Consider the following 21,232-nt stretch of genomic DNA (forward strand, 5'->3'; position numbering starts at 1 on the left):
GGTGTCTACGGTGATGACCACCCCGTGTCGGGGCCCACTGCTGGGTCGTTACACCACTGCTCCTCCTGGTCCTCGGCAGGCTGAGCAGGACAGGAGTCACCAGGGTGTTGTTGGTAGAAATCCTGCAGGCGGCAATAAGACATCCCATGCAGGGAAGAAGAGAAGCTCGGTGTTGTACAGTGTATGAGGTGCTGGGAAGACATTCACATACTGCTGTGCAGCAATGAGATGAGATATACTACTTTATAATCCCTGAGGGGAAATTGATGCGTTACAACAGCAGCATAATGTGATAGAAACAAATAAAAAAAATCTGCATTGAAGCAGCGATAAGACGGGGCCAGGCAATATGAAAAGTCACACCTGTGTGAACTGAGAGGTGCAGGCAGCTCAACAACATCGATGGCTGGCTGCAGTTAGTTCTAGGCTATAGTGCTCAGTGTGAATGGCCTAATGGCAATGGCAATATAGTCTGCCACAGTGGTTCTCAGACATTCTCATGTCAAGGATCCCCAAACATGTGTTTCTGGCTACCCCCTTAACCCATTCTGACCTGAGATCAGATTAATGCGAGGTTTCCACTGGACACACACTGGTCTGATTAACCCATTCTGACCCGAGATCAGATTCTAAAAAATGTCAGTCGTTCTTCGATTTTTCAAAAATAGCAGACCTACAAGCTCGTAGCGCGCCACTCGGTGGCGCGCTATGAGCTTGTAGATCTGCTATTTTTCAATAGCTAAAGCATAACATGATGCTAACACCAAAACGGGTTCCCGGTCAGAATGGGTTAAGAGAGGATTTGATAACATTTTGTCAAAATCTTTGGAAATCAGCCCCATCTACAAAATCACAACATGTCGCTGTGGCATTTTGCAACACTTTGTAATGTTCTTTGGGCCTTGAAAGTCCCTTGAACCCTGGGGTTCCCCGAACCAATGGTCTATACTTCAGTATTGTATATATATGACAATGTGATGTGATAAACTTTGGCAGGTCCCATTTTCTTGTAGGTATAGCTGCTGAGATTGTGTACGTCTAACGTGAGTAATAGTGTTTATCTTCAGCCAGCTAGAAAGGTCCAGCACTCATGTGTTGTTACGCAGTGTGATCTGGGTAATGCAATATGATACGGTGAATAATTTCTCTCCCCATGATGGATGATGCGCGGCGTCTATCTCAGCTCGCCTCTCTCTCTGCCTGGCGTTTAGTCGTGCTTCTAAATGTGGAGCGTGAAGCAGCAGCCAAGCCACACTGCTGTTGGTCGGCTCCGCGTTGTTGTCACGCTGCCTAAAACCACGGGGGCAAAAGACTGCTTTCTAATAGCATTCTCTAAAAGGCAAGAATACGTCCCACACTGAGCATGAGGCCATCCTACTGGAGGCAGGGTGCACGAGGGTTTGAGATTCTTTATATGAGCATATGTTGTCATGTGATGAGCTCTCCACAGGTGTGTGCACGCACACGCACAGGCACACACACAGGCACGCACGCACGCACACAAAAGCACACACTGGCACACACACAGGCACTCACGCACGCACACACGCACGCACACAAAAGCACACACTGGCAGATTATAAGAAGTCATTACCAGTAAGAGATGCCTGAGGGCGAGAAGCACGCATCCGCCTGGGTGACAGCAGACTGCTGGGCGAGCGCTGGCGCTTTGGCACGGGGGGTATACGTAGGATCTTAATTTTTGGGCCTGTTATAAGAACTCTAGTTTGTCACGTGCTCCATCCCTGATGATGTCACGTACCTTCGGTCGCAAAATTGTTTATTATTATAAAGCATAGACTACTTACAACTGTAATTAGTGTTATAGACAGATTGATTGAACACTTTATTAACAGTTTGCAGAAAAGTTCAATACAAGGCCTGCTAAGAGGATTTAAACACAAAAAAAGTCTATATACTGTAGCATGTTTCCATCGAGGTCCTTCCGACTCCTTCGTTGCTTTACTGTATGGCGTATGCCTTATCTTTCTGCAGCTTCTGAGATTGTTACTGTAGCTGTTTGATGCTCGATGGTATACTGCCTTTCTTCTTGGCACTTGTACGTACTAGAGCGGTGCCCGTTGACGCCTCTACAGCGGTGCCCGTTGGGCGCTGGCCTATTTGGAACAAGTTTGCAAGTTGGAAATGGATGCCCCACACGGATATTATGCCTGTGTCTCTTTTATGCCCATATATGGTGTTCTTTCGTCAGGCATGCCCAAATATGGAGTCTATGCAGACGTCAGAATGATGTCCACAGCACACGCAGAGGCCTTTTTGGGGCGGTTATGGACAACCGTGGGTGCGACCTTAGAGTATATATGAATAGAGAACTAAAGGCACCCAGAGGAAACCCTGAGGCGAAATGGACATAGTGGCCTAATGATGCTATTGCAGTTGGCCCCAAACACATGAACGCGCTGGTCCGTTGACTATCATTGTGCACGTTCACGATGGCCCGTGAACGCTGTTTCATACGTGAACGCACCTGGAACGCACGTGAACGCGTGCAATTATAGTCAACGGCAGCGTGTTCATGTGTTTGGGGCCAATCCATCCCAGAATGCAATCTGTTCCTATACCCGGAAGGAGCAGTGAAATCGCCTCATGCGCTTTAGAGCAACTTAATGCAAGTGGATGGGAGGAGAACTCGGATGTCTTCTCTATTCATATATACTCTAAGGGTGCGACCAACTCGACACCGGGCACTGCACTCCCTTTATGTCACGCTACTATTCTATCACATTCCTCCAATACATTACTTTTCTCTTTAATTGCTTCCCTGCTTCTCCTTTCTCCTTATCAGTGTGGTTTATCGGTGGTTATTCTTTTTCTCTTTACTTCCTTCCTTTCTCCTTATCAGTGTGGTGGTTATTAGCGGCTGTCGTCTCTTTGGCTTCACAGAAGGAAAACAATTAATAAATGAATACTAATTCTGTGAGCATGAATCGAATGATAAAAAATATATAATATAATAAATGAATCAATGTTGAGCCCTGGGGGGGACATTGCAGACTGTTTATGGACAGTAGCACAGAATATAAAGGCGTAATAAATGCAGTGTTCAACGTTCACGGCCACCAGCACCATGAAGTCGACCTCTGACATTGTTGAATGATTCATAAGCATCTAAAGTTTATTGATTGGACCCCCGAGGAATGAAGGGTGTAACGAGTCCTGTCCAGATTGCACTACTGTGTAGAGCGTTGGTTAATATTTAATGAGGATGTTATAAAAGCAGCGGAGACTCAGTGCACATTCCACTGTTCATTTATTCATTGTGTGAGAATGTGGGTTTCTCTGCTTGTCGGTATAGCGCTGGAGAAGCTAGCTTGCGCTTGATCAACAATTTTGGAGTTTAGTTTTGACTCATGGCACAAATTCAGTGCAGTCAATTTATTTACAAAGTACACAGCATGTGGTTCTCACAGTTTTTCCCGGTCATGAACCCCCAAGTTAATATAGCCGTTGAATCCGTATCTGGAAATATTTTGTGCCAGGGCCCCTCCCGCCCCCCCCTCCCCCCATACAAGATTTGTGTTGTGAGAATGTATCTAATATTCTTTTTTTTTAAATATATTTTTTATCCCACGATTTTGTAACCCATTTTTCACCCCTGTGTCAATCATCTAATGTGATCCTGGGCTCTACACACCCTCCGCCAACCTGGGGAGAGCAACGGACTTAACTCATGCTTCCTTCATGCCTGAGTGTCCAAGTTGCTCCTTTACACCTGACAGGGGGGAGTTTCCCTGGTTGGACGTAGCGCGTGGAAGGAACACGTTATTCCAACCAGTTCCTTTCCCCTCCATCAGCCGCCCCGGCTGGCCAGGGGGAGGCAGTTTAGAGACCAGGATTAGTGCATGTTTTTGTGAGGGTACCTACCCTAGGGGACACGGGGAGAACATGCAGTATCTAATATTCTTGTTCACATTATTTTCTTAAAAGATTTTTTGAACAACGCGTTGCATCACGAGTCACGACACATTGGAAGCTTGTAGATTGGCTATTTTCAAATAGCCAAAGTACGGGTTGAAGTTGTTAAACTGCTTTTAAAGCTATATTAACTCATTTAGCATGCAGGGGACTCCCTGAAACCTCCTCAAGGACGCCTGTGGCGGGACCCCACTTTGAGAACCACTCTACAGTATGTGATCCAATAATGGCAACGTGTTGTACTTACTTAGGCCCGTCGCTCCCAGTGGAGTATAGGCCATCGACGACTCCTCTCCATCCAACGCTGGGCTGTCCTTTCTGCCTCTCCCCATGCAGCCTCATCTCCGCCTCAGTGTCCCACCTCCTCTCTTCCCCTTCCCCGGGGGGTTCAAAGTCAAGGCCTGGCTCGTTGTACCTCAGGGTGGGACCGATCCATCCCCACTGTCTCCTCAGGATCTGTTTCTTCACTGGCTCCTGACTATACCTTTCCTCCAGAGTTCCTCATTTCTGATTTTGTTTGGCCACCAGATGGGCTTCAGACCCATTCATATTAGCCAAACTGGGAGTGTTCGTTGATATACAGTCTCCATATATGGGGATATCCGACTAGGACGCTGGAGCTATATGATATAATGATATGTCCAATATGACAATCCCTATATTTGGGCCCGAGCCGACCTACGTAGTGCTGATATCCGATAGATGTGGTAGAACTATATATGGATAGATCTAACTGGCTTAGTCATCGTGACAAGCCTGCTCGGAGATTATATAAAGGGTCGGCTTCAGGGAGAAGTCGGAAGTCGAAGCATCCTGGTTTAAGTTCTAACTGGACACCACTGCGGCGGGTCCTAACCTAATCAGCAATACAGCCTTGGCTTGTCAAGGCTATTTGTTTAGAGGAATAGATGTTCTTCAGGATGATTGAAGGCTGCTCTTGCTTTACCTACTCTAGCTGTGAAGTCACTCTCTGTGCCCGCCCTGCTTTTCTGAAATGCTGCCGAGGTACAGTAGGTGAAGGAGCTATAACTGCCTGAACTGGTTCGTTGCCTACTGTAATTGGGTTATTTATTGGACTGGGTGTTAATTGTCATTATGTTGGTCGTCTTCTGGTTGATGTATTTGCCAGCTTGGCAACGTGTCGCAGCGTGTTGTATAAGCTTGTGAATCTGGAATATTGCTCAATTCTCGCATATAATTTCCCCCCAAATGTCTGTCTACATTTTTGACGAATGTTCACATTATTTCCAGAATAGGGATAGGATCAATAGGTTCATATCGTCTCTCTGTCTCTGCCTCATTTGTCCAAAACTGTTACTTTTCAGGATTCAAATTCAAAAGCTTCGCACAGCACAGTGTTTCCAGCTTGTGTATCGGCTACTGTTGATGCTTCTGTGTGACGCTGCAGTATGAGGAAGTATAGGGCGTTAACCCATTCTGACCTGAGATCAGATTCATACGAGGTTTCCACTGGACACACACTGGTCTGATTAACCCCATTCTGACCTGAGATCAGATTCTAAAAATGTCAGTCGTTCTTCGATTAAAAAAAAATAGCAGACCTACAAGCTCGTAGCGCGCCACTCGGTGGCGCGCTATGAGCTTGTAGATCTGCTATTTTTAAATAGCTAAAGCATAACATGATGCTAAACACCAAAATGGGTTCCCGTTCAGAATGGGTTAATTTACAAGAGAAACCCCCCCCCACACAAAAAGTATGAATATGGACATAAGAGGTTTCTCATGATCAGATCCACTCGTTTTCCTTCTAGGCACAGTTTCCAGTCTCCTACTCTGGGCTTCCTGTCAGCTCTGTACTGTATGCACAGGAATCACCTGAATCTTTTAACATCAGTGAAAACCCACATCAAACGTGGCATCAGAATCTGCTGATGCCTTTACAGTACCTCAGATAATTGGCATTGCTGATACTGCTAAACTCAGTCTGCAACATTTGGTTTCCCCCAGTTGTCTAGGGACTACTTTTGTGTGTGTGTGTGTGTGTGTGTGTGTGTGTGTGTGTGTGTGTGTGTGTGTGTGTGTGTGTGTGTGTGTGTGTGTGTGTGTGTGTGTGTGTGTGTGTGTGTGTGTGTGTGTGTGTGTGTGTGTGTGTGTGTGTGTGTGTGTGTGTGTGTGTGTGTGTGTGTGTGTGTGTGTGTGTGTGTGTGTGTGTGTCGCGTCGCGCACATGTGTGCATTTCTATACTTGTGAGGGCCAAATGTCCCCACAGCATTGTTCCTATAGTCCTCACAAGATAAATAGATGTTTTATGGTTCAAATATGTTTGCTTTTTTTTTTAAGAGTTAGACTCACACTTAAGAAACATTAGGTGGAGGTAGTTTGTTCGTGTGTGCAGGCAGAGTGAGCACAAACATATACCAAATGGTGCGTGTGTGTGCGCATGTGAAGCCATCAGCAACATTGACACTAGTCAAATAGTTCTGTGGATTATTAGAGAAACTAACAACGTGTGTTGTTTGTTCTGTGGACTTCCATCTTGCCGTGTGTTGTTCTGTGGATTCTTGGAGAAACGAACAACTTCCATCTTGCCGTGTGTTGTTCTGTGGATTCTTGGAGAAACTAACAACGTGTGTTGTTTGTTCCCCCCCTGCAGAGAGAGAGGCTGAGGAACATCGAGAGGATCTGCAACCTGCTGAGGAAGGTACGTGACAAACCGCAAAACACTTCCTGCTTAAGCATTAGGTTATGCTTTGGCTATTGAAAAATAGCAGATCTATACAAGAGCTTGTAGATCTGCTATTTTTGAAAAATCGTGAAAATGTGGCGCAAATCTTTGAATATATATTCTTTCAGAGGGAACGTTTTTTAACTCAAGTCGTTGCTTCTGGGGGCTCCCTGGAACAACATATTTTCAGATGGGGGTCGGCGGCCAATTGCATTATAATCTTGGGGGTCCTTGACATGAAAATGACATAGAAACTGTCAGGATTTAGAAGACATTTGTGGAATCGTTCCGAGGTCAAAATGGCTTAAGCCCCATTCTTACCACAGTGTCGCTCACCAAGAATAGCCGACATATAAGCTCACAAAGCGATGCGGATACAGGCTTGTAGGTTCTCGGCTTTGGGAGAAACAAAGGTGTCCGTTAAGTGTTGCCATTGTCCTGCGGACATTTCGTAGTTATACAATGGATAAGTTAGCACTGTGTGTAACATTGGGGGTATAATCTTACTGTATGTAAGTGTTATTATTTCTATTGTTTTAACAAGTACCACAATGAATGTGCTAGATGCTTACACGCCATTAGTTATATATATACAAATTTGAACGTGCAGCCATTTAAAATGTGTCCATTCATGATCTCCACCAGGCCAGAGCGGCCGAAAGGGGTGGATTGTTTTTGTGTGTTGTACTTTCACAAATATGTGCCTCAATATCAATGCAGGTATTTGACTAGGTAGCCTGGCGTGATATTGCCCTCACCAAGATCGTCATTGAGGCAAAATCAGCGCACATTCATGCATTCATTATATACACCAGTAAATTGCCAGCAGTTCAAGCCAGTGAGCATGCAGAGTTTATGCTACTGCTGAGGTGTGAGACCAGGCCAACATATAGTTTGTGTTTTTAACTTTGAACTCTTAATGATGCTATCAGTCCTCTCTCTTTATGTTGAACTCATGATGGGGAGACAGAGATTGAGAGGTGCTGTGCGTGCGCGTGTGTGTGTGTGTGTGTGTGTGTGTGTGTGTGTGTGTGTGTGTGTGTGTGTGTGTGCGTGCTTGTGGGCACATGCGTATTATGGAGGTATGGACAAGGAGGAGACAAGGCCTTCTCAATGTGACGTCTGCTTCACCCTCTAAAAGTCAAAGCTGTGTGTGTGTGTGTGTGTGTGTGTGTAGTGTTGTCAACACCTGCTCTGTGGACCTCATTAGACCCCTGAGGAGGGCATGTGCAGCGTGACACATGCACGCCCGCAGCACACACACACACACACACACACACACACAGCCATTGTATAATGTTCACCTGCTGCATGCACAACATATACAGTGTAGAATGTAGGTTACTGCAGACGTGTCACCACCTTGTTGTGCCACCGGCAGTACAGGACCTCCCAGGGTCAGTGTTCATGACCTCTAGTCTGAGGGTGCTCATCTGTAAACTTTACATCACAGTGTCTTTCTTCCCTGAGTTCCTGCACGCAAGCGTCCGTGCAGCTGAGTCTCAATGTCCTGTGTGTCACCCCAATATCCCACTGACAAAGGCACAAGTTTGATTAATGAACATGACTTTGCCCCTTCATTTTGAGAACAATATTGACACTGGGTGTACAGTATAGGACAGTATAGACCACGTTGGAGAAATAACATGGAATAAAAACCTATAGTGTTCCTGGTGGCGGGTTGTCTCTTTGCATTAAGCCCACATTTTCAGTCCATTAGTTCCAGTTCTACCCATGAAATATTCAAGTTGTCCAGCTAGAAGTGAGTTGATCACTTCACTGATATTATCAACAGCCCTCTTCCCAAAGCCAGAAAACTAGGAACCATATTTATATGACCTGTTAACCCTTGGTGTTAGCATCATGTTATGCTTTAGCTATTGAAAAATAGCAGATCTACAAGCTCATAGCGCGCCACCGAGTGGCGCGCTACGAGCTTGTAGGTCTGCTATTTTTGAAAAATCGAAGAACGACTGACATTTTTAGAATCTGATCTCAGGTCAGAATGGGTTAATCAGACCAGTGTGTGTCCAGTGGAAACCTCGTATGAATCTGATCTCAGGTCAGAATGGGTTAAGGATTTGTTGTTTGAGTCTTAGATTGCAGCGTGGCACTTTTTCAATCCATTTCCCCAATACAATGTCTCAACGGATATTGCATAGCAGTACTTGCATCTGTGCATTATTTTCTTTCATGTCACATCCCTGAATGACAAGTGTTGACAATGACAAGACCAGAATTAAAGGTGTATTCAGTGATTTCACTTAATTCAAATATCACTTATTTTTTTTTGTTTTGTTGTGATAATCCTCCCCACTATAGAGTGTGCTGACCATATAAGGAGTTTCCTCCCTACGTAAAAACAGGGCTGATAAACCAACTGATCTCCATGGCGCTCCGCTCCAGCATGGATGCTTGTCCGGGGGTTCCGGCTGTGTTTTCAGTAGTATTTTTAGCAGCTCTCCTAGCTCTCCTCACTCTTCCAAACGCTACTTCATCTCCTTCCAACTGGCAGAGATCACACTTAGTGACGCTTCGCCTATTGGGTCTACAGTATACGCTTGTATTTTTTTGCCTTAGGCGTGCGTGCGTGCGTGCGTGCGTGCGTGCGTGCGTGCGTGCGTGCGTGCCTGCCTGCCTGCCTGCGTGCGTGCGTGCGTGCGGCTTGAAGCGACAAGCCTGCACATTGCCACAGCAACTAAACCTCTGAGTGTACTCATTAGCTTCCTTCTTGCACCCTCTATTTTTGGTTATTGGATCCGTTTCTCTTCCTCTCTCTTCACTCTCTCCTCCTTCTCGTTCATCCGTCCCGCACGTTCTCACTCTACATGTCCATGCGGAGAGAAAGAGAGAGAACATCCAATTTCACTAGATTATCCTGTATCATGTATGACTGCTCTCTCCTGATTGGATGAAATTGGTGTCCTGGCCCGAAAATGTATTTGGTTGCAGCCCTTTCACCGTCTCCTCTTTCCAACATTTCCGGTTTCTCTCACTCTCACTCCCGTTCTCTCCCCCCCCCCCCCCCCCTCCTCTCTCTCCCCCTCTCTCTCTCTCTCTCTCTCTCTCTCACCCTCTCTCTCTCTCTCTCTCTCCTGCCGTTGCCAAACTTTGCACACTCACACACTCCCTGGATGCCCCCATGCACATTCTTCAGAATTATAGCACCACCATGAGGCAGACTTTTGCTAAACACTTTTCATTACATTTCTCGTACACCTTCTATCCATACATCACGCAAATCTGTATACTATCTCTATAGTCATGTGATCAACACGGATCTGTCCCATTTCCCTGCATATTCCATACCGATTGGCTAAGATTGCCTTCAAGCTCGCAGGATTGGGCAGTTTCGAACAAAATGCCACAAATCATGAACACAGCGTGCGATGTCTTTGCAATTATACATGCACATTCACATTAGGCCGGGGACGAAATGCCTGAGATCAGCCTCACGGTGGCGCTATAACAGGCCAATTCCTGTTTTTGAGAGGCGCTAGCCCCTCCTATATACAGCTTTTTCTAGTTGGAATATCCTTCATGTGTAAACTCTCTCAATGTCTACACATTCTTCACGAGGGCCCAAGCCCCCGAGCCCCCACATAGTTGATGTCACCGCAGGGGGGAGTTTCCCATGCATGTTGGATGTAGCGCGTGGAAGGAACACGTTATTCCAACCAGTTCCTTTCCCCTACATCAGGCACCCCGGCTGGCCAGGGAGAAGCAGTTTAGAGACTAGGATTACTGCATGTTTTTGTGAATATACCTACCCTAGGGGACACGGGGAGAACATGCAAACTCCACACAGAAAGGCCCTTTTGCCAACCCCACCTAGGGTATGGGCACTGATTATGCGGATGGCCTGCATTTTTCAACTCTGCCTTTTACAGCGCCACCAGGAGGATGAGTTATGTACAGCACTTTTTAAAATTAGTCCTTCAGATTTCATCGAGTCGGTACACATGATCTTTATAGTCATGTAATCAAACCGGATCTCTCATGTACAGTATAATGTCTGCCAGCCATTTATTGAAAACACAACATGCATTCATCTTCATAACATTACTAAGCATTTTGAATATACTGTTATGTTACGTCACCTACGTATCCTCCTGGTGGAGACCTGTGCCCCGAGGGGCACTTTTTCTAGTTTTGTAAATGTTTCTTCTTTCCCCTATAATATCCCCAATACAATCTACAGTACAGTATGTGTTGTACTGGACACTCCACTGGTCCATTTGAAATGGACATTGTGGATTTGAGTGTGCATTTCTCTCTCTCAAGCCTCATTTCACCCTCCATTTCTTTCCCTGTTGTTTCCTCCCCTCTGATCTCGTCTATAGCTCCTGTTCTTCCTCTCCTCTCTATCTCTCTCTCTCTCTCTCTCTCTCTCTCTCTCTCTCTCTCTCTCTCTCTCTCTCTCTCTCTCTTCTCTGCTGCTGCAGTTGGAATGCGATGAGAAGAGAATCACAAATTGAGTGTTGTGGCGCCGAGCTGTACTCCCTGTTTTGCTCTCCACTTCTGCTTGATGTGTGTGTGTGTGTGTGTGTGTGTGGGTGGGTGGGTGGGTGTGTGTGGGTGGGTGTGTGGGAGTGTGGGCATGTGTGTGTTTGTGTGTGTGTGACTGTGCAGGGTCGGATTTACCCTCCCAGGGGCCCCTGGGCTAGACAACATTTCAGCGCCCTCCTGGGTTTACCGTGTGCGAAAACATTTGCCGTATTTTGCTTTAATTTTGCTGTAATATTGGGGTACCCGGCAGGCAGGCAGGCAAGCAAGCAAGCAGACAGACGGACTTGTGTGTGTGTGTGTGTGTGTGTGTGTGTGTGTGTGTGTGTGTGTGTGTGTGTGTGTGTGTGTGTGTGTGTGTGTGTGTGTGTGTGTGTGTGTGTGTGTGTGTGTGTGTGTGTGTGTGTGTGTGTGTGTGTGTGTGTGTGTGTGTGTGTGTGTGTGTGTGTGTGTGGTCTCTTTCAGGCTAGCCCATCTGTGACCTCACCCATTCACGTTCCAATACCTGTTGTCAACTTGTCATAGCACCCGTTTTAACTATATCTGTCTGTGTCCCTTTTGTGCCCATGCTGTATATGGAGATCTCTGTATCTGTCTGTCTGCATGTGCCCTAAGAGTGCAAACTGACTGTGAAAAGTGTAGTCGTGGTTAAGTAATCAATTTCCCAGGTGTGGGGTTGCCATGGCAATCAATTGGCTGAGTCAGAGGCTGGGAATAGCACAGGTGAGGGGCTGAGTGATTAGTCCCACTGGCAGAGCCTGAGCAGAGCCTTTTGCTGTGCTATTGAGACGACGGCATGAGTGAAGCATACAGTAGCAGAAGAAAAGGCTTCAGGTTGATGGAATTCAATCTCAGCAGGGTGCCGTGTGGTGGTTTCTGGAGAAGCGTGGGTTCCGACCGACTCGATACCCGTTCCACAGTCCCTGCGGGAGTGTGGAACGTGTGTGTTGAATGTGAAGTCGGTGGGGCAGACGGTTCTCGAGTTACGTGCATTACAACCGTACACACACACGCAGACACGCAGACACATAGACGTGGCATATAGTAGGATCTTCGGGATTCGTTCAGATAGCGTTAACTTCCAGGCTGGGGGTGCTATTTAGAAGGTATTGACATGGTCTGTAAAGACTGGGGTGTTCACATTATACATTCTGCTGGCAGTGATTTTGCCTGTGCATAATGAACAACAACAACCTATTCTACAGAGACCTGCATGGCCAGATTTAGCAGTTTTATTCTTCTCTGGTTGTAGTTTATGGTTTGACTGGTGGATTCTCATGGTTCCTATAGGGTGATGGCTCACTATTGACTGACGGTCTACTATTCACACCCATCCATGCACGCTTTGGGTTACTTTACTTACTTACTTACTAAGTACGCTTTGGGTTACTGGCACATAAACGTACTGGTATGCTGGTTTGTCCTGACTGAGTCTGCACCTTGCAAAGACTCGTTGGTGTGCACTGTGCACTGCTTCTTCACTTTCTCTTTTAACTCTGAACCCAACTATGAAAAGTTCTGTGGATATTCTCAAACCTAAGAATCCAAAATATTAATCTGGTTATGGATAAACATTCATTAAAGCGTTCAACATATGGAACCACGCTTCGATGGACAACTCTTGGCATCTGTCGTCATCAACAGATGCACACCATTCCATATGTGGACGTTCCACAATGTACTTTCATCGCTGCAGTGACAGAAGGAGCTTGCAAACTGTTGGTTACAAAAATGCTGCATATGATAAGGAAATGCCAGCTGCTATCGGAGATAATCTAACAGTGGTGTTTCTCAGCCAGTATGTTGGTGCCCAGAAGGCATCCTGCAAGGGGTTCTGAACTGCTTCCGTGGACCAAGAACAGCTGTAATTTTATGGGATAATGTTGTGATATCCAATAGGACGGTTCATATGGTTCACATAAAGATTCTGCTCCAAGTGCGAGAACAAATTGCTTTATCTGTAGCTTATTTTTTTTACTGTTGAAGATTTTGCTTAGACTGAAGAGCAAGGCAAGCGTTCATGCAAAAAACGTCTACTTTTTTTTGAAAAGTGTGTCAACTCGATTTAGCCTTCAGTGCTATTGAGATGGTAGTGAAATTGAGACGACGGCATGAGTGAAGCATAGTAGCATATACAGTAGCAGAAGAAAAAGTTGATAGAATTCCATCTCAGCAGGGTGCCGTGTGGGTACGAAGACAGCGGCCCTAACCGCTTTCAACCACGCGTCCCTATTTTGGGGCGTGTTTACGTTTTTCTAAAATAGCACATACGTATATATGCCAGCTCACAACGCATCATGTTGTTGTGGGCTTGTAAATCAGCTATTGTTGTACTACATTTAAAATGATATAGAGCACCAAAGTCTGACGTCGATAACGGTAGAGGGCGCAAATCCATGGGTTCATGTACTTTTAATTTGCATTGTAATCCCTATTAGGGGATTTTAGATCGCCTCATATAAAAACTGTATAATCATCCAGGCCGCTTCACTCATATTGATATGAAGAATCAACTGGCTGAGAGAAAACGCTATTGTTACTGCTACTGAACTAGTTACATTTTCGCTATAGAAACAGACTGTATCATAATATGAGTGAGTCAGTGACTGACTGTCGCAAACCATACAGAGACACCTCCCTGACAATAACGCAGAGACAGCTTGTTTATTTTTGGACCACAACGCTTATATGAAACGATTTTAAGATGACCCCATGTTATTGTCCATAGAGAAAGTACTTCCGTGAACCAGGGGAATCGAGGGGACGAGCGAGAGACGTCAGGACTTCGGCGGTCTATAAGCCAGGGCTTTAGTGCTTGACTTTGGGCAGTGGTGGACGGTCTGGAGTTTAGAGTGTTCCCGTTTTATCCCTCAGCCCAGCAAATCAGCGTGTGGAAAGTGAAGGAGCAACACTCACCCCTCCCTCAATACACAGACAACATGAGTTTACTGTATATAGGCTGGGTATAAAGAATGAATAAAAGCTTTTTATTTAGTTTAGGAATTAATAGATTTCCTGGCTGCTTTCTAGGCAGAAAAATCTAATTTCAGGTCTGAGTGGGATGGTTCATAGCCCATTAGAGACCTAAACCCTGGCACACATTGGAATTAACTCGCTGTGGTAGAAAATAGAACCAAGAACCACACACTTCTGTAACTGTGTTAAATGCAGTTTGCCAGAACTGCCGATGATGGCTTTGAAGAACAGGATTGTTCGATAGAGAAGAGCAAACAAACATTTCATGACCTGATGGTAGCCCCATACTGACTTACAGTATCTGCATATAGTTTCAAAATCTTTACGTTTTGTTTTGTAGAATTCTGTAAAACCGTGGGTATGCTACCGCATTCATTCTAATTCCCCAGAGAGTCTCGAGTCTCGACTTACATTTTCTCAGTTGAATCTTCAATCGAAGTTCTGACCATGCATCAATCGACTTTTAAAGTGAACATACGATCACATAAAGTTTTGTTTGGTGCTACAGTTCTTTGCTCTAAGCAAATCAATGGTGGGCCAGAACACACTCGAAAGCTAGTTTAAGAAATTGGCTGATAAAAACTGTTGCTGTGGAGATTATAATAAGGGCTATCCTGGGGTGTGTGGGTGAGTTCATCATGCGATGATGCACAGTCGGGAACCCTCATGAGATCCACAGTTCTGGTAGATGGGAGATGTAGAAAAGATACTTGGAAAATCAAAGAAAAGGTCCCACACACTGTCAGAAACTTGCCAAAAATGTTGCTCTTTATTGCGTCAACGTTCAGGTCGATTAGACCTTCATCAGGACAACATTTTTTTTTGTCTGTCCTGATGAAGGTCTAATAATCGACCGAAACATTGACGCAATAAAGAGCAACATTTTTGGCAAGTTTCTGACAGTGTGCGGGACCCTTTCTTTGATTTTCAAGGATAACCTTTTTAAGTATGCTTTATTGCCCTACGCACCCGTCACTATAGCCTTCTGAGGTGTGCATCGGCCTTTTGCTAAAAAGATGTAGAAAAGATAACTTAAGAAATAAAAGAGAACAGGGTTAGTCATAAACCACTAAAAGAGCTGGGTTTTTTATTTCCCCTTTCCATATTGTGAATAGCAGTAAGTGTGTGTTATTTTAATTGTGTTAATGACTGACTTCTTCCCTGAGAAGCACAACACATCATCACCACCTGGGCTGACCATGTAGTCATTTTAAGTTGTAATAATTATTTCTTAGCATTAGTGACCCCTTCTTCCAGACATACAACTTACTGTAGCATTAGTATTGTTGTTGTTGTTTGCTTGCTATTACAGTATGTTGTGTGCAGCCTTGACTGTGAGGTTAGCTAAAAATGTACATTGGAAACATTTGACATTCTACACTCCCTCCACCAACCTGGGACATTCAACAAAATTATTTATACAACAAAAAGGTCAGTACCATCATGCTTCTTTCAGTTCATGAGTGTACAGGCCGCCGCTTCTTTTCACCTGACGGGGTGAAGAACCGTTTGAAAACGGGACATTCAACAAATAATTGTAATGCTATTTGTTCATCCTATACTCGGTTTCATCAATATGCAGCCGTTTCCCTTTTTATCTGCCCACGTTCCTACCTATTGATTGCACTGACTGTGAGGAGGTTCTGCTCCACAATGCGCCTCACTGCCTGATTCATGATTGTCTGTGCCTGTCATTCTCTCTCGGCATGGATAGTGTAGCATATTATTATGATGTCATATACTAGGCTGCTATAGGCTGAGCTGGCGGGGGGGCACTCTTGAAACTAAATTGGTCGAGAACAACCGTTTAATTAAATGGATTGGTTGTAGTTGTTACAGTGTGCTCGAGGTGTAATAGATGTACGCAGCAGCGGTGGTACATACGGAAACTTATCTCTTCCACCTGCAGCAAACATTTTCCCGTACTACTTCTCCCTGCTTTATAAACAGCTATGCACGCACGCACACACACTTCTCTTTGTCTCTTTGTCTGTCTGTTTGTCTGTCTGTCTGTGTTCCGTCTTTGCCAACCGCTCCAATCTTGTTGTTTCCTCGACAATCATTTCTAAGCGATCCAACCTGCCGCTGTGATCAGACAGGCAAACCTCCATGTCAGTGATTTTCAAGCTTTTTGCACACTGACTGCATCCAGTTGACAGTTATATAGGCGTGAAAGTGAAGCTTGAATCTTAGACATGATCACCGCCTTTTCTGCAACTCGGCTTGTAATGCCGAGATCGAAATCGCCGCGTCTCCCTTTTGCTGCCCCGCTTTCGGTGAGCCACTGCTGGCGTCATCTGGATTGGACGGCTCAGAGCTGACTGCTTTCCCCTTTTGCGATGCTTTTTTCCTACCCGATATGGTTAACATGACCTGTTAACTTAAAGTATAAAAGTAACTCACTGTAGTTGAAGCCTACAATAACTATGTGGACTGTTTTTTGGGCCGATAAAGTATAGGTTTTGACTGCTTACGATATTTAGTATCGCTACGCGAAGCAAATTTTCTGCCACATGTGCCTCCAAACATTCAAATAAACATAATTATCTTTCATTAGTTTGGAATTTGACATCCGAGTAATGAAGCAAATGCATTCTGAAATAAGTGGTTCTCAAACCTTTTCTTAATTTAAAGTTATTCCGTTAAAAGTCTCGCATTGTCAGTTTATCATTTAAGTGAGATATTGTCCTGACGAGCACTCGGAGCAATGCCTGCTGTGCTCGCCAACTTCTGATGTTTAATTCCCGTGGGGACTTTAAAGATTCTTCCTCTGTGCCCTGCGCCCCTTGATCCTGCCGCGCCCTCTTCGGTGCTTCACAGAAAGTAATTGGGAGCGAGGCACTCTCTGCTAAACTCTGGCACCTGGGTGAGCCTCATGGTGTGTCGGAAAGTAATGACCATAACCGCAGCTTGAAAAATGCAAGAGGTAAAGTCTATATATACCTAGAAAGAATTATGTCTGGAATGGAAGTCTCAGGGCTCAACAATGGTCAACTAATAATTTGAAAAACAAACTTTTGAGAATGAAATGTGTGGATTATAAAATGAGCAGTTGATCAAAACACACGCACTCAACCACACACCTGCGCACGCACTCTCACACACACACACACACACACACACACACACACACACACACACACACACACACACACACACACAATTGAATGTACACAAATACTGACACATTGGCTCACAGCCGCATATACTGATGAAATGAACACACATCAAACTATTTAAGGGATGATGCCGCAATGTGACAGGAAATGCTGTAAATGCTTACGGTATAGTGATATATAAGAACACTGGTGTAGGTGCATGTGTGCGTGTGTGCATGCGCACGCGTGCGTGTGTGCGTGTGTGTGTATGTGTGTGTTAACAGATCCTTCGCCCAGGTATGGCGTGAAATTGCAGACTCCTCTAGCAGTCAGAATAATCAGGGCTTAATATGCAAACAGCACTGTGCTTCCTTGATCCCACACTGTTACCAGGAATGTGTGTGTGTGTGTGTGTTTGTGTGTGTGTGTGGGGGGGGGGAGTCAGAGAGAGAGAGAGATAGAGAGAGAGGGGTGAGATGGATGAGGGAGAGAGAGAGAGAGAGCAGAAGAGGGCGATGGAGTTGGGATAGAAACACAATTAGTGGAGGAGATATGTGAGAGGGGGGGGGGGGATGTGGTGGAGGGAAAAGATGGGATGGGTCAGATTAAGATGGGAAGAGACGCGTCGGAAGAGTGAGAGTGAATTAAGCGGGAAGGAAAAAGAGAGCGGAGAGGGGTTAGGTGGAGGGGGGGGGCTATACGCTAAGAGGAGAGAGAGGGAGAAATGGGCGAGCGAGCGAGGTGGAGATAAAGGTGAAGGAAGGCGGAGAGAGAGAGAGAGAGAGAGAGAGAGAGAGCATGGTGATGAAGGGCATCTGGCAGCCGCACTGTTATGGGAATTAATATTAATAATGTTCTTTGTGCTCGGCATAGAAGCGGGAATGGGGTTGTAGGTGCTCTGCAAATTACATGACGGTTTTTAATGGCCATATGGGGGGGGGAGGGAGAGGAGAGAGAGAGAGAGGCTCTAATGCTGTCATGCATTTTTCACACATTTGTCTTATTTTGGCTTTTTATACACGGGCGAGGTCGGGTGCTGCCAATTGTGAGAGTTGGCCTTGAAACCGTGGTGTGTGTGTGTGTGTGTGTGTGTGTGTGTGTGTGTGTGTGTGTGTGTGTGTGTGTGTGTGTGTGTGTGTGTGTGTGTGTGTGCGTGTGTATATAATGTGTGGTAACTGAACAAGAGTCAGAGACGTGTTTGTGGAAGCCTCATTTATTAATAACAAATGTTCAAACAATATTCAAAAAGCTGAAAAGAGCGCTTCATATCAGTCAAATAAAAAGGCATTGCGGCCTCTTCGGAAATTGAGGACTCTGTTTAACACTTAGAATGCATCAGAGGTTCTTCCGTTCCCCACCAAAACCCGGGACGCATAATCTTCCATTCTTACCTCACGCTGGTCACGCAAAAGTCTCTCTAGAAGCGTTAACATTCCAAACGAGAGGCGTGCTGCAGTCAGAAATGAAGACAGAACATTGCCCATCTGGTCAGAACCATGGAGAGTTCCCTATAGATTAGGAACCCTTCTTTTCGAGCCGCAAACAAGGAAGTGAGCGAATCAACAAGGAGTACATTGCAGAAGGAGAAAAAAACCTCACAGTACCCCTGAAATGGGTAGAAAACTGCATTTTGGCACAGTATACCTAACCTATAACACAATACAAACACAACAGGTCTTACAAATCATTAGTCCAAAAGTCTCTTACAATGTGCAATGTCTTCTTCTGAAGCTATCAGATTTTCCCCATCAAAGCAAATTAAATTAAATTAAATAAGCACACATTAAACAGCTTTTTACTGTTTGTGTTTTGAAAAACTAAGGACACCTATACACGTCCAAGGCACCCCATGGTTTTGATATGAAAGATGTTTACACGTCCAAAGCCAAAATTGTGTTAAGAGCTCACTGAAGTGAATCATCTTTATTGGCACATCACAGTCTTACAAGTAAAAATGTAGGTGAAATGTGTTAGTGTTCATAGTTCCCATCGTGTTATTTTTCCAAAAAAGCAGAAGAGAAGGGGGGGGGGGGGGGGGGAGGAGATCAAGGTAGGAAAAACATTTTTGAAGCTTGTTCTACAAACAGCACACTTATAGCTTATTTACAAACGGCACATGCCGTAGGGTCTCTTATCTTATTTACAATACAACTAAGGGCTTTCCAGATATTTACAAGCTTGCGTCACAAACGGCACAACCGTACTCTCTTATCTTGAGAGAAACAAAGACTGCCGAAGCAGAAAACCTGCAACACTCCCAATTTATAAGGGTGAATTCTTGTAGGTGCAAATATATGGCTCAAAGATACTCAATTAAAAGAGGATGTCAACGCTGAGGAAGGCCCATCTGGCTGAAACGCGTTGGCTCGTCATGAAATAAATAAACTAAACATGTGAAAAAGGACATTCAATGAGTGCTGGCGTTCCTTCTCTCTTAGCTTGCACTTGGACTTTCTTCCACAGCTGTATTTCCATCCATCTATCCCCCATCCCCCATGTTATACCATCCATCCATCCATTCACCCTCACAGCCACACGTTCCCTGTCCTTTCCCAGGTTTAACCCATTTTGGCCTGACCTCGAAATTTAGAAAAAAATCTTCTAAATCCTCCAGTTTTCTGAAATAAATATTTTCACGATTTTTCAAAAATAGCAGACCTACAAGCTCGTAGCGTGCCACTCGGTATGCTATTTTTCAATAGCTAAATTATAACATAATGTTTAAAACACCAAAAGGGGTTTCCGCCCAAAATGGGTTAAGGTTGTGTTCACCTTCAGTAGCTGTGTAGCAGGAGTGTCCCAGTGCACCTCATCCATCCCTCCCTCCCTCCATCCATCCATCCATCCATCCATCCATCCCTCAGGTGGCACCGACCCTGTGTACTGCATGACAACTAGAGCAGCGCAGAGCTCTGACTCGAGGTTTCCTAGAATACAAACTCTGACGGGAATAAGAGACCCATCCCTGCCCGGGGCAAAACAGCATGCACGCACACACGCACACGCACACGTGCATGCTGAATACGTGACTGTGAGGATGTTTGGTTAATCTCTTAGCTCATATACTCTCTTTTGTGTATACAGGGATGTACCGATGAGACATTTTGGCTGATATCCGATATAATGAATTGCTGTTATGGCAGATAACCGATATAAACTGATGTCAATATGTTCTCATTCTGCATTCAAAATAGAAAAATGTTGTCCATTCTGGAAGATGTATTTTTTGATTGATTGATTGAAATCTTTATTAACAGTTTGCAGAATTACAGTACATTTCAAGCACAAACTCAATACAAAGACTGTTAACTGTGAGTGGACGACCCAATTAAGCCTTACACTTGTTTACAACAGGGTCCACATTGTTCAATTCATCAAAACATTTAGAGACAAACAAATAGACACTTCTATGTAGTTAAAGAACAGAACAGGAATTCATCATATAGGAAGCGAAAGGGGAATAAAATATATATACAGTGAGGGGAACAGGGGGATAAAAGAAAACGAAAGACAGAGTGTAGGGCGCCTGCACACAACACCATGCGTTGATGCCATGTGTGCATATGTGCAGGCACCCAACACCACGTCCATACAAAAACATAGTACAATCCAGATAAAAATTCAGCTTTTACAGAGGCCAGTTTCGAATTGCAGCCATAGGTGCCCTTTGAGAGCAGTTTTGAAGGAGCCAAGGGATTCACATGTCTTAATGACTGTTGGTAGGGCGTTCCACATTTTGGTCGCATAGGAGCGAAAATAATTTAGTCCCTTGTTTGTGCCGAATCTGGGTTGTACATGGTTTGTTGGTATAGGGTATCTGCAGGGAAGTCAGCTTTTCACTTTAATACCTAATAATTGCCTGTATAGATCTGTTCAAGCTGCAGACGGTTTTTGCCAAGTCTCCTCATTATAAGTTGCTTTGGGCTCGTTTATCTGTAGAAGTTCCTTTAAAATATCGGATGTCCTTGACATGAAAAGGTTCCACTGCTCTAAAACAACATTCGATATTAAAGTCATTTTAGCTGTTGCT

The 21,232-nt window shown here is 44.8% G+C and overlaps 1 protein-coding gene across 2 annotated transcripts in view; it reads left to right on the plus strand.

The window, feature by feature from the left end:
* The window catches only part of cnih3 (cornichon family AMPA receptor auxiliary protein 3), a gene marked incomplete at both ends in the record, with an annotated part of 102,256 nt that overhangs the window by 38,767 nt on the left and 42,257 nt on the right, over window positions 1-21,232 (plus strand). For both annotated transcript variants that reach the window (XM_080791001.1, XM_080791000.1), the window contains one exon: window positions 6,551-6,598. In XM_080791001.1, the coding sequence (XP_080647127.1) occupies window positions 6,551-6,598 (48 nt within the window). The remainder of the gene's footprint in view (window positions 1-6,550; window positions 6,599-21,232) is intronic.

The sequence above is a fragment of the Protomyctophum bolini genome, assembly GCF_963924005.1.
Source record: "Protomyctophum bolini genome assembly, chromosome: 19".
NCBI classification, from domain to species: domain Eukaryota; kingdom Metazoa; phylum Chordata; class Actinopteri; order Myctophiformes; family Myctophidae; genus Protomyctophum; species Protomyctophum bolini.